The 14,589-nt window shown below is 35.4% G+C and overlaps 1 protein-coding gene across 1 annotated transcript in view; it reads left to right on the top strand.

The window, feature by feature from the left end:
- The window catches only part of LOC148947238 (nardilysin-like), a 154,293-nt gene that overhangs the window by 34,065 nt on the left and 105,639 nt on the right, over nucleotides 1–14,589 (top strand). The window contains exons 3-5 of the mRNA XM_089096942.1: nucleotides 2,417–2,555; nucleotides 3,764–3,941; nucleotides 14,292–14,460. Of these exons, the coding sequence (XP_088953068.1) occupies nucleotides 2,417–2,555; nucleotides 3,764–3,941; nucleotides 14,292–14,460 (486 nt within the window). The remainder of the gene's footprint in view (nucleotides 1–2,416; nucleotides 2,556–3,763; nucleotides 3,942–14,291; nucleotides 14,461–14,589) is intronic.

Below are 14,589 nucleotides of genomic sequence, written 5' to 3'. Positions count from 1 at the left end.
TGACAAAGTTCCTGTTTTTTCAAATTCTCACTGACAAAATCCATAAAAACATACAAAAATGTGACAAATTTCCTGTTTTTTCAAATTCTAACTGACAAAATCCATAAAAAAATACAAAAATGTGAGAAAGCTCCTGTTTTTCAAATTCTCACTGACAAAAACCATAAACCACGTGGTTCTATGCCCATATATGGACCGTCCGGAGTAGCACCCCCCCTTCTACTCCTTGGACACTTCTACCCATTGGGAAAAGGTTCAAATTCATAAAAAAAATACCATGGATAGGTGCAGTGTTAACATGGCTATAGTCCCCTCAAAAGCTTAGAGATTTGCGTGCGTATTAATGAAAACAAAATGTGTTTTGAAGAATTTTTCTGTTTTTAATATAATATTAAAAATAATAATTAATTTCTTAGACCCCACTGCTTTTCCCTTTACGAAAACTTAAGGGAAAAAAACAGGTATTAATTTCAACAAAGCAGTGAACAAAAAATTAAACAAAACAACACTTTAATTTAAAAAAATCCCGAATCTTTTTATATATATATATATTTTTTTTATAAAATCAACACTAATTAAAGTCTTTTTTGTTTTTATCTTTTGTTCACTGCTTTTTTGAAATTAAAACCTCGCTTAATTTGTCGTAAATTAAAAATAATTAAAAATGCTCAAGCTTTAGGGAGTTCATACAACATGTGTATGAGAGTCCACACTATTTCATTTTGTTTGACGAAACCTCCATTGTTGCCCCCGTTAAAGGTTTTACGCAAGTTTTCAGGGAGGCAGTTGAATTAAAAAAAGCACATTCACCAAAAGGTAGCCCTGAACAGAGATACTGGAGAAACTTTTCTAAGTCCCATTTATGACAAAATTATTAATTCTTATCGTTTTTACATACATCCACAAAATTATATTGTGCAATCAAATAGAATCTCGGATAATAATCGAACTGGAAAGCGATTAGCCTTTAAGAGTGTTTTACGTAAAATGAAATTGTGAAATGCCATTTAGACTTGTGTTTTTTATTCAGTTACCCTTTCACCGTTACTAAGAAAGGCTCGTCCAATTTTTAGTTTGGTGTTTTTATTTTAAGGTTTGAGTCTTATATTTTTATCAGTTTTATTCTGCACTGAGGACGGTCAAGCGGAGGTCTTGACCGAAATATTTGCATAATTTTTTCACTGGCTGTTAATTGTCCTCGTTTTTCTTCGCGATTTTATGTTTTATTAGGGAGTTTTTGTTAGATATCGTTGTGTTTATAACACTAAATTTGTTTTTATTAGTATAATAATCAATACATTTTCATTGATGTTTTCTTCCGTTTAGATTCACGCCTTTCAAATGTATAAAATATCAACTGATAAAATAAAGCATTTAATTTAAGCTACCTGTTTAGTTTACAGTAAATTGCGAAAAGCACTCAAGCACTTAGGAGTTTGATGAAGCAGAAATACTATGTGAAGACAAATGTCAATAAAGAATAGATTTTAGTAGTGTGTATTTTAATGCGTTTATCTACTGCAGATGAATAGATGTATATGTGACTACAGTATACTTCTGAACTGCTGTATATGTGATTATTAATTGTTAATATATATTAGTTAGTTTTTTTAGTTTTATATCTATTTTTATTTATATTCTTTAAGTTTTATTTGGTAGTTTTTTTTCTTTTTTTTTTCAGGCTGAAGAATGGGCAAAATATTCATTTGATTATTTCTCTCCTTTTTCTTCATACCGGCCATCAGGGCCGTATCCAGGATTTTTGTTCAGTAGGGGTTTTACTAATTTTTGACTTTTTTTGGGGGGGGGGGGGGTGGGGTTTACTAATTTTTTACTCAGTTTTCGACTAATTTTACTGATTTTTACCTAGGTTTTACTAATTTTCGACTTATTTTCGAGTCGGTCAAAATTTCGGGGGGGGGGGGGGTTCAAACCGAGTAACCCCCCCCCCCTGGATACGGCCTTGCCGGCCATAAACCCGTTTGTTGTTTCTAGGTTTATTTCTTTGTTTTGTTATGCATACTTGAATCCTTGTAATTTTGTATTTTGTTAGTTTGAACTTCTTTTTATTAACTCTTCAGTTTAAATTTGCATGAAGTTTTGCTATGAGCAAACAAATGAAGAAATTGTTTTTTGTCAATATCCCTAGTTTGCTAAGCGTCAATCGTTGTTATGTCGTAACTTATACGTTAGTGAACGCTTTGCCTGACAAATTGTATGACTAATATGTAAAGTAATTGGAGCAGTTACACACATGGGTCAAGGCAAGTTTTCTAGAAGGCAGTGTGTTTTAATGTGAATTGAATAAATAGAATTCTGCAACCTTATTAGTTTGAAATGCCTATGGAGCAAGCTTTAGAGACAAATAAATGTATGTCAACTTAGAGGTCCTAGTTGGATTTATCTTTTTTTTCAGCTTCTTTGTGTGAATCCATGGCTTCAGTCAGCTGCTCTGAAGAAGAAGAAGCAACTGATGATGAATTGATGGAAGAAGAAGAAGAAGACGCTGATGCTCTAGAAGTTGATAAGGATTTGGATGAGGAACAATTACATAAGTAAGAAATAAGTGCTCAACCACGTCTTAGATTTCGCTTTGCAATGGTGCCACCAATGGCATTGTATTAATACATTCCATATGTTGATAAGATTGCAATAAAAAACCCGAGCTGCTTAGTTTTTTACGGTTAGAATTTTTTAGAAGGTTTGTTGATGCTAAAGTTATGTTTCAGTATAATGTAATATTGTGAAATATTGTGTTGTAGTGTAGCTAAAAAATAGACAGGGTAATTAAAATGAGATGGATGTGTCTGTTTGTTTTTTTTATTGCATAACAAATTAAATCTTGGTGGGATGTTTGATGCTGCTGGACGTAAGACCTCTTGAAATTTTTTTTAGCCTTGAACAAAAATGTGATATATAAAATGAAGTTGTAATTATTATTATAATCTTTAGTCACTGACAATCTTTTAAAATGATGTAACTGGATTTATTCAAGTTTTGCGAAGTTCCCAATCCCCATAACTCAGTACCATAGTTCATGGGTTGCAGAATTTTTGACTTGAAGATATGTCTATGCATTCTCATGTCTTTAATAACCAGCAACGAAGAATTATGAATAACCATAAATGATGCTAATTTCCCTCTTTTAATTATTTTACTAACAAATGAGTTCATATCCAATTAATACTTTCTTCAAAATACTGGATGTCATAGCAATGTGACCTATTAGAATAAGTGAAACCGTTTTAAGTGATTAATTAAAAAAAATTATCAACACAATTTCTAATTGCGGTTGGAATCAAGTTCCAAACTTTTAGTCCGGTATGACGCAAACTGAACTCTATTCGTCTTATTTGTTTATTTCTTAAAGTACCAAGGACAATCAGCAAAAATAATTAGATAAAGTTTTGACAAATTTTTGAATTTTTGACAAATTATTGTCGAAAAAATTAAATATTAACAATCTGCCAGTTCTCGGAGACAACCACACCTTCAAAGGAAAGCTGCACTTTTTTAAACTCTTTGTTGCTATTTGTTTTAGTTTTTTTTTTTTTAATTTCGACCCACGTTTCTTATTTTTGAATTTTTAATTGGTGCTTGGTTCTACAAAAAACTACATATGGTGTTTTTTTTTAATAAAAATTGAATTTCCCAACTTTTATAATATATATATATATCGTTGTGGATATTTCCACTTAAGCAATTCAAATAATCGAATATTGTGTAATATGTGAAATATTTTTTGTTTTATTTTGTCTTATAGGGTGAAGGGTAAGAGAAAAGATGATGCAGAAAAATTAGCTGCTGCTGCTCTGAGCATACGAGTTGGTGGTTTCCAGGATCCTGAGGACTTGCCGGGATTTTCCCATTTTCTAGAGCACATGGTATTCATGGGGAGTGAGAAATACAAATCAGAAAATGAATTTGACGATTTTGTTACGGTACAAATTTTGCTATATAAGATGTATATGAAGAAGTGGTGCCTCCCGGGCGTTTCTCCAGCCCCAAAATTTTTAGATTTAAGCAATATTTGTTTTTCTCGAGTCTCCACTTCATAATTAATTCGCCTTCCTCCCTTAATTAAGTTTATTCTTACGTGCCCGAGCTGTGTGTAGGCCTACTGCAATTCAGGTTGTCATTAATGATTTCGTATGATTGACCCATACTAATGGTTAGCGCACGGACCTGCAACCCTGTGTCCGCAATGGCAGGGGTTTGAGTCTTGGTGTCACTGATTATTTGGTTTGGTACGTGGGTAAGCGGTGTGAATCTGTAAGCTCAGCCAGAGTTGATTCAGTTGCAACTAGGTACCCGAAGAAATCTGGGGGAATAACACGGGAAGCGTCGGATTATTTACCCCCACCCACGCATTCTACTCCCGCCCGAAGGTAGAGAATCAGGAGGTTGGTACCTGTTCTACGCGGGCGATTGGTCAATATGCGAAACAGTTTTCTTTTTTTAATGATTTGGAAGGGATATCAAGACATTGGGCCATCCTAGCCGAGTCGATTGGTGCGCTGGATTTAGGATTCTATGTCCGAGAGGGCGAGGGTTCGAATCCTAGTGTACCTAGTTATTTGGTTTGAGAAGGGGTCAGTGGCTTGACTTTTTAAGCTCAGCCAGAGTCGATCCACCTCTAAATGGGTACCTGGAGAAATCTGGGGAAGGTAAACAGGAAGGATGTGCGAAAGCACGGGATGGTTGGCCCTAAACTCCCCATTGCACTTCCTGGCTGAAGGCCCAAGAAACGGAGATCGGCACCGCCAGTAGGGACTTTATAAGTCCAATGCCGTATTCTTTACCTTAATTTTACCCTTAAGTGGCTCGGAACCCAATGCCTTGATTCTCAACGTCACAACAATATTCCCTAAAAGTAAGGATTAATGCCAAAGATAAAGTAAAAACTTTGGTGTTGACTTTTAATTAATTAAACAATGATATATTTATTTAGTTATTTGATTATTGTTAGATATTTATTTTGTTGATTAATTGATTAAATTATTTGACTATTATTAGTTCTTTAGTTATTATTATTACTGATTTAATATGTATTCGGTTATTATGAGAATTATTTAGTGTATAAATTTATTCTAAATAAAATAAAAAGAACTCTTTAGAATCCATTCTGACTAAGTTAATGCTAAAACATGTTCAAATCTCTCTGTCTCTTGACCCTGTGTTCTGAGTTGACACTTTGTCCATGTGACCCTATAATGGAGGAGAAGATCAAGAGAGGGTACGGAGGGGGTTGCAGTATATAATACTTTTTAAAGCGTTTATATAACGTGTAACCCTCTCATGCAGGACCAAACACCCAAAAAACAGAAGTTTTTCCCCTAGATGATTGGTGCGTTAAAATTGAGACAGGTTGTATCTTCTTTTTCAGTTTTCTCCATTGTTTTTCTTTTGTGAACTTAACCCCTTTGACTTCTGAATGATAATTTTGTGCCCTAATCGAAGCCTGTAAAATAATTGTTTTGAAGCTGCTTAATTTCTTCTTACAGAGACATAAAATTCAAAAATTTAAGTAAAATTCTGCTTAAAAGGCTCAAACATAATAAGCAATTTTGGAAATTAAGGAGTTAGAAGATGGCCTCAGCTTTAGTTCTAAGTTCTAACTAGATTAGGTGGTCACATTTTAAGTTCGGCGAATTCCATAATTAAAAAAAATGCTTTCTTTTGGCTTTAGATGGATGTAGAAATTTTTTTTCTATAGTTTATTTATTTTACTTATTTGTTCCTATTTTATCAATTTGTTTGTCTTTTGTTTAACTAAAAAAGGATGGACCGCAGTTGATAGTTAAACACATCAGGATATCCTCAAAGTAGCCTCTAAAAATAATCCAGAAAATATTCAGGACTGTGGTACTGCTTACCCAGTAGCGTATCCAGGGGGGGGGGGGGCGCCCCCCCCCCCAAAATTTCTTTTATTCTTTTCTTTAAGTGCCAATATAGTAAGTTCCGAAATATTCACGCTTTTAAGTTATTTGCAACACCCATTCTTTTTTTCATTTCTTGTTAAATGGCTATCCATTTCTCCAGCAAGCTTATATCATTATTTTATCATCAAACGTGCGCCTCCTGTAATCAAACAAGATGTCAAGAAATTTTTCTCACTATTTAACCCCCGCAGCTATAAGCACTAGCTTCTCTGCAATGAATGAATTGCAATAAGGAATCAGACTAAGAGGCGATAGTTCATTCAAACACTGCTATAATTCCAGTGTAAGCTAAGCATTGAAACGGAAAGGTCACGTGAGAGGAAAGAAAGAAAATTACCTTAAATTACCTTAAATCGCATGTCCAGCTATATAAGGTGGTGTTGAGCCTCCTGTAGAAATCTCGCTGGTGTTGTTTCAAGGTTATGATTTGACATCCCAGTTAAGCCTCCATTCGGCGTTGGCCCAGTCTTGATTAACTCCTTTCTTGAAAGCATCTAGAGTTTTAGATTGGATGGTGGCTACGGATAGGCTGTTCCAGAGTGGGGCAGACCGGACTGAGAAGAAATGTTGGCGCTCTTGTTTGATGCAACCGGGGGCCTGCAGCTTCTTGGTGTGTCCTCTTGTGGTAGTTGAGAAAGACAGGGAAAAGAAATGACTTAATAGGTCATTTTTTAGCAACTTACAAGTTGCCATTACGTCTCCTCTTTTCCTATGGTATACTAAGGTAGGGAGTTTGAGTAAGGTGAGACGTTCCTTGTAAGATTTGTCTTGGAATGCAGAGATAAGCTTAGTTGCTCTTATTTGGACACTCTCAAGTACTTTCACATCCGTCTTATAGTACGGAGATGCTAAGGTCATGCGAAATTCCAGATGAGGACGGACCATGACATTGTACAGTATTGTAATCACTTCAAACTTCCTGGTGGTAAATGTTTGCTTTTTAAGGACAAGGGATTGGTTTGCTTTTCCAACTTGAGCTCGTGTGTGGCAGTGAAACATCAGCTCATTGTCAACAACAACCCCCAAGTCCTTCTCCTCACTGACTGCCTCAAGCTGGACGTCTCCTATGTGATATGCAAGTTTTGGATTATAGCGTCCAAGATGTAGAACTTTACATTTTAAGGCATTGAACTGTAGACACCAATCCGATGGCCATTTAGATAGTCTGTCCAGATCTTCTTGCATAGTTGATAGATTTAGGTTGTTCTGGACCAATCCTAGGAGCTTGCAGTCATCAGCATATAGCATCAAAGGATTCTTCAGGTTCGTTTTACAGTTATTGATATACATGCTGACAAGCCTAATTAGTTCTAGTTAGTTCTTGTAGTCAGATACTAATATGAAACTCGTGCTTTACTTCAATAGCGGTTTCTCGGGTTTTATGTTTGTGGAAATCTCACCGGCTCTGCAGTAGCGGAACAAATCATTGGCCAATACATTGCATTCGGCTTAAAAATGGAGAAATTTGTGGGGGTTGGTTTTGATGGGGCCAGCAACATGTCAGGCTGCTGTTCTGGTGCACAGGCAGAAATTAGGAAAAAATATCCGCATGTGATCTAAACCCACTGTTCATCGCACAGCTTAAATTTGGCTTTATGTAAAACTAGTAGGGTAGGACTTGTTAGATCAACCTTTGCTACTATACAGCGGATTATATCATTTTTATCATCCTCATTAAATAGAACAAACATGTTTGTAGAAGCGGTCGCTGTCATTTGTCCTGATAGTCCTGTGAGGAAGCTTGTGAAGAAATGATAAACGAGATGGGTTGAGTATCATGATTGCATTTTAGTTTTTATGTCTTTGTATTGTGTGATTATTTCCGTTCTTGAGGAAATAGTTGGTAGCATATGGTGCGATACGGAAGTTATTTCAAAAGCGAATGCGTTGGTTTCAGCAGCAACCAAATTTAGTTTTATGTTCACGATGGCTATGCTAGAGTTTGTAAGTGCCATAATGCTCTCTGTCTAATGCTCTGCAAGCCAAAGATTTAGACTTAGTTGAGTGCTGTCGGCATATTAAGCTATGTTCTGATACTTAACTGCAGTCAAAACAAAATAATTTTGAAACAATTTTTCAGAAAGCCTACAAGCTTGCACAAGAGTTAAATGTGGCTCCGACTGTTCCAAAGTCTATCCACCAAAAGTCCATCAACGATAATGAGTCCATCAAGGTTTTTATCGCGAGTCATTGTTCGAACCTTACTTTGCTTCACTTATTGAAGAATTTGATCAAAGATTTTTACGCCATCAGGAGGCTTCTTTCAAAAGATGGGTTTTTCAAAGAAGGCTTTTGCCAGCTAACAGCGAGTCATTAAATGTTAATGAATTTGTAAACGCTGTTGCTGTTTACGAGGGATTTCACGGGGGTAGACGTGCGCTTGAATGTGAGTTAGTCCTTTGGAAACAGAAGTGGCTTGGAATTTCTGAGAAACCATCAACTGTTGCTTCGACTCTTGCGTCATGCAATGCAAAATTTTTCCCATGCATTCAAAGGCTTTTGACGATTTTTCAGACATTACCAGTGACTACCGCTTCTGCTGAGAGGAGCTTTAGCTGTCTTAAGCGATTAAAAACCTATCTGCAGAGCTCAACGGGCGAGGAGCGGCGGAACGGACTAGCTCACATGACCCTGAACCACGATATCCAGGTCGATGCTGACCAAGTTTTTGATAAATTTGCAACCAAAAAAGATCGGCGGTTGTTACTGTGAGAGGTTAGGTCATCTTTCGTTGCTCGTTTCTCTAAGTGCAGTTGATTCTGTTTTTTAAACTTTAATTGTGCTTCATCCTCTGTAAACAGTGTTAATATCAATACATTTCTTGCTTTCATGGCTGCTATAACATTTTGACTGAGGCCCCCACCCCTCCGAAACCAAATTCTGCGTACTTGGCTTTGCTATAATTGATTTTTTATTCACTTGGTTATCTAAGGGCCCCATAGGCAAATCTAGGCCTAAGGAATTATATACCGCCTTTTTTTATATTGTCTAAATTCTGTCACTTGTGGCAGTTCCAAAACATCTACTCACCCAAATTAGAAACTCTCACTGCTTCTAACTTTTTTTTAAATTCTGACTTTGTTGGCAAAATTTTGTCATACATTCTCAAACAAAAAAAGTCTACAACTAGAAATACTCATGACAAGTGTGTACTTTTCATTTCTTTACCTAGCTACCTTCTTTATTTCATTTCTTTATACAGGAATAATCATATTGTATGTTAATGTTGTGTCTATTTTTCACGATTAATTGTCTCTATTAAATTTTCTGCTTTTTTTATTAGCCTTTGTTTTAAACTTTAAAACACAATATTACTATTAAATTGTTACATTAAATAACACGAATGCGCTACAGTCACTACAGGTCGTCCCCGATGGGGTGGGAGGATGTCGCAAGGAAATATTTCAAGAGAAATATGAACTTCTTGGGAGGGTGTAAAGGGAGAGACTTTCAATAGATTGGGATGGAGGAGGAGCGTGAGTAGCTTTATGAGACTCAGGCGGCTTGGTGCTGTACTGAGTTTTTAGTAGTAGTAATGCACTGCTGTGCATCCACTGAATCCCTGAATTTTTTGGTGGTGTTTTCGTAAATCCCTCAAAAGAAAATTGTTTTTTCCCGAAATCTCCTTGAAAGTTAGCGTTCGTAGATGCACCAATCTTCTCCATTGAAGAGTTACGGGACACATCATGTGTCGCGCATTTCTCCTTGGCTTCTCCTTCTCGCGTGGGCAATGACGAATTTTTGGCGATGGCTGGTCATACCTGCGTTGGGAATGTAGGAGACCTATTTTTTGTGCTTTGTACGCATGACTCAATTAATAAACTTACTACTAAACATACGTAAAGAAAAATAATAAAATAACAAAGAGTTATTACGCTACAGTTTCCACCTACCATTATTCACTAATCACAACAGCACAATCACATAACTTTCTTTAAAAGAAACGTTTATTCTGATCTGATCTGATTGGAAGCCAAGTAGTGAGTGATGATATTAGGAAACTAATCAGTAGTTCACTTCGCTGAACACCGTTCGCTTGTGGCGCTGGGATGTGTCTAATTTCTTAAACAAACGCACATGAATGTATATATGTATATATATATATATATATATATATATATATATATATATATATATATATATATATATATATATACCACGGCTGTAGCTGTTATCTTCACTTTTAAGGAACATTTCTGAGAACCCAATTTTCTTTAGGAGAAACTCAGGGACAGTGGAAGCAGTGATGACTGGTATTGTATACATTTTGTTTGTAACTATGGATAAAATATTTGAAACATCTTAGAATGATTTTTAATAACTGAAAGCAACGAGAATACTAATAATGAATAGGGGAAAATGGTATATAAAAGATGTTTTTAATTTGCTTTTCTTGCTGTGAGGAATGGTAGTGGTATGAACATTATCTGGCAGAATCAAATATGGATTCTACCTAATTCGAAATAACTTGATTCTAATTCATCATTATTTTAGATAAATTTAAAATATTTAAATGACAATTCGAAATCGGACGCATTCTCCGGCAGAATTTGATCCGACAACATAATATCATTTAATTTTTGAAAGTGCCCCATCTTGGACAAAATAAGTAAAATTATCTGACTAAAAATTGGACACGTCTTGTTGATATATCTGAAAGTGGTACTGGCAACAACATTCATCGTTGAATTTGGTATTTCATAGTCACGTATGCTGCGAAGGGAGCCTAGGTTAAATATCTAGAGGCCTTCTTTTTTCAAGAGGGGCCCACTCTCACACACTATGTATCCCAATAATTGCCTGTAAACCTCATACGCTGGAAATATTTTAGTACAGACTATAAACATAAATTTAGCCTTCCTTTTGATATCAATGAATGTCAATGATAGCTGCAGTGTGGATATTTCAATAGAGCTATAATAATTCTAAAATGATGTTCAAAGCTACCTCTAGGGTTGTTTAACTTTTAACATCAACAACTTTTAACGGGTAACTTTGAATAGGAGTTGGAGGAGTTTGAAGTCTTATGGCGTAAAATTTCCGTTTGAAAAAAGTAATCTTTTCTGTTTGGGAGAAGTACTTATTATTTCTGGAACAAATGTCAAACTGTTGTAGTATCAGATGACCCAAGTCATGATCGCGCACAGACTTTGTGTCCTGACTGAGTCTGGGAGCTGGAAGATCTCTCCCTACCTAATCCAGACAGATGGCTAATGAGTCCTTCATCCTGAAACCATTTTAGCTACTACCCCACTCGATGGACTCGAAACATAAATTTTCTTAATCTTCAATGCTCTTCCCCGATGCGTTAATGCCTGACGTTCTCATAGATTTTTCCAATCTGAGGGATTGCAGTACATCCAATAAATATTTACTGATGTTCTCTACAACTTCTTGTGGAGTTTGCTGGCCCTGAAGTCCTGGAGGACCACCTACTACTAACAAATAACTGCAGCATAAAGCCACCTGAGACCAACACAGCTGCGTACACTCCTCCTCCGCCCCAACTTATTCAGAGCTTCTCTCTTTACCCCTCGCAAGAAGCTCTAATTTCGTATAAATCCTTCCTTACGACCTCTACCCACCTCATTTGGGGTTGACCTGCTTTTTGGGTAATCCTAGACCGAAGGCTGACAGGAATGATCTTTGGCAGTCTGTCATCCTTTATCTCCAAGACGTTTCCTAGCCATCTCAATCTTTCTCCCAGTATAGCCCTAGAAAACTGAATTGACCCACACTTATCGTACAGCTTGCTGTTCGAGAAGCGGTCAATCATTCGGTTACCCATAATAATCCGTTGGTAATTTCTCAGGAAAACATCTAGCAAGTCTTCCACCGTTTTTCGTAGTGCCCACGCTTCAGAACCATACTTGACTACTGTTTTCACTGTAGCTTCCAAAATACAAACTTTTTTTCCGTAGACTTATCTTTCTATTCTTCTAAACTTTTTTTGACTGTAAAAAAATACCCTAGGCCTTGGCTATTCTACTTTTTACATCTTCACTTTATCCAACATCTTTACTTGTCATACTACCCAGGCAAGTGAAGCTATTCACTTGATCAATCTTCTCGTTTTCTAACTTAGCACTTAGCAAAGCCATTCTTGAGATTTGCATTTTCATTTGTTGTTAGACTTTCCAGGAGTATCTTCAGAAGCTCAAGGAATTTGTCTTTTCTTACTATGGTTTCTTTTGGGTTGTCCGTTTTGTAATCATCGAGTATCCTTCTCCCGTGCTCTTTTTTTTCGAGTGAAAAAAGGAAAATCAAGTGATGTTTGGAGGAGGAACATCAAGGGATTGCTGCTCAAAAAGGGGTTGAATTAATTTGGCTACTCGAAACGACTATTAATAACCCTTTATTTAAATTTAAAAAAATAAACTAAAAACTGAATCCAAAATATTTATTCAAAATATTTCTCAAATTCATTACTTACTTTTAAAATTATGCTTCTTATTTAAAAATTATAATATCAATATCGATTTTTTATTTTCCTTTTCTGTTATTCTGCTTCACGAAGAACAGCGTAAATCCCCTACAATAAAAAAAAATTGTATTTATTTTTCAATTTTTTCCAAACTTTATAATCCTTTTCTACCCCATTGATTGCTAACTGACTTCCAGCCATAGAGGGAACAAAAGTGGACCCGAAAGAATTACGAAACGGTCCAAAATGTACTTCGTAGTAAAAACTCAGCAGAACAGATGAGCTTGATTTTCACCTTCTTCAGATCAACAGATTCACTTCCTAAAGGTTTGAAAAGCAGTGCAAGCATCAACTCAATGCAAATTTTAACAATTGATCGGTACAAAATATTGAAATATAGACTGTAGGAAGTCTATGTTTACCCCGCTTTGAATAGATGTTCAAAGTTACCCCGCAAAAACAAAATACTTGCGGGAAACATTCAACACTGCTGCCATCTCTAATCTGTAAAATTAGGAAATAATTTTACCTGAAGACCTAATCATTGGACTCCCCGCCTATAGACGATAACAAAATAAAAGTCCTATTTTATTTCATCTATGCAAAAATAGTAATTTTTTTAAAATACTTTTTGACAATTTTAGACAGCTCAAATTCTCATGTAAATTACATACTATTTCTTTTGACCCTGATTGCAAGAATTAAATTAAAACAAAATTAACTGAAAGTAAGGAGTGAAATTAAAACTTAAAAGGAATAGAAATGATTCCTTATACGAGGGAGGGGGCTGCTCCCTCCTCACTCCTCCCACTCTTTACGCAGCAGTTTTATTGTGCTTTAAAAATACTTCGCTATTCCAATTCAACGGATCTTGTGTTTGAGCTGTCGTTTTTAGAGAATTAGGATAAAAAGTAAAACTTCAGCAAAAAAAAAAGTTTAAAAAGTAAAGAACAGGGGGACTGAGGAGGGACATCCCCCTCATATATGGAATAATTTCTGACCGATTTATGTTTTATTTTTGCTCCTTACTTTCAGTTGAAAAACACTTTTTTAAAATTACATATATGATATTTTTTCAAATCATGGCCAGGCCTAATTTAGATGTGACGTGGGACTCAATATTTCATGTTGAAAAGTAAAAAAAAACAATACTGTAGCTATCATCTATGCTGTAGCTATCATCCTGCAGATTTATATTCAGGCTTAATCTAAATGAAGGGAGGTTAGAAATTAAATGTTACTTCCTCCCTCTCCAGACCATTTTCTATATCTAGTTCAATGCTCACAGAAAGTTAGAAAATGTAGGTGTAAAATATGTGTTTTGAGGTATAAGGTGCTCCCCTTCCCTTAGCCATGACCCGCCGATTCTCCTTTATAGTAGATGATATGAGAATGTCTCAGTGTACAAAATTTTATCAAACATAATCTGAATCAACTTAGCTGAATCAAGCTTTAAAATAAGTGTCTATATTAGTCGGTTATTTTGTATAAAGGTGATTCTACGGCATTCTTCAGGAACGAATGCACCATCACATTGCTTTCTTGCCTCTGAAACTAGGAAGCTAAGTATACAGTTTTTTTTTATATTTAAATTTTAATTTTTTTTAATTTTAGATTTTAATTTATTTAATTTTAAATATTTTTTTTCAATATTTAAATTTTAATTTTTTTTTTAAATATCGATGGGCTATCTCAGACTTTCCAGTCGGTAACAACTTTGCCATCTTTTGGTCAAAACTATAGTACGGTGCTGTAAACTAGAAGACCGACCCTTTTCTCTGGCACAATCTTTTTTTTACGATAAAGAGCCGTAGAATTTTTAATTTTCAACATAATGAGCCACCTCCCAAAATACTGGTTGCTAGACTGCTTTAATTAGAGTTCTTAATCTCATTTATATACCCATTTATAGATATTATTTATAGACTCATGGAGGCAATTCTAATGCTCATACTGCTTGTGAAGAAACAGTTTTCGTCTTTGATGTTTTACCAAAACATTTTGAAGGGGCACTTGATCGTTTTGCTCAATTTTTCATTTCTCCGTTGCTTTTGAAAGATTCTATGGAAAGAGAGTTAAGAGCAGTTGATAGTGGTAAGTTTCACACTATTTTATATATTTCTCTTTTTAATGAACATGTACCTGTATGGGTTAACACAGAATTTTACTTAGGGGCCGACAAAATTCTTTCGTTTCGAACATATATTTTCAAAATTTGAACTT

The sequence above is a fragment of the Artemia sp. Qi Xiang Cuo genome, chromosome 11, assembly GCF_049724085.1.
Source record: "Artemia sp. Qi Xiang Cuo chromosome 11, ASM4972408v1, whole genome shotgun sequence".
Lineage (NCBI taxonomy): Eukaryota > Metazoa > Arthropoda > Branchiopoda > Anostraca > Artemiidae > Artemia > Artemia sp. Qi Xiang Cuo.
The sequence above is the reverse complement of the archived record's forward strand: the minus strand, read 5'-3'. Positions and strand labels throughout refer to the sequence as shown.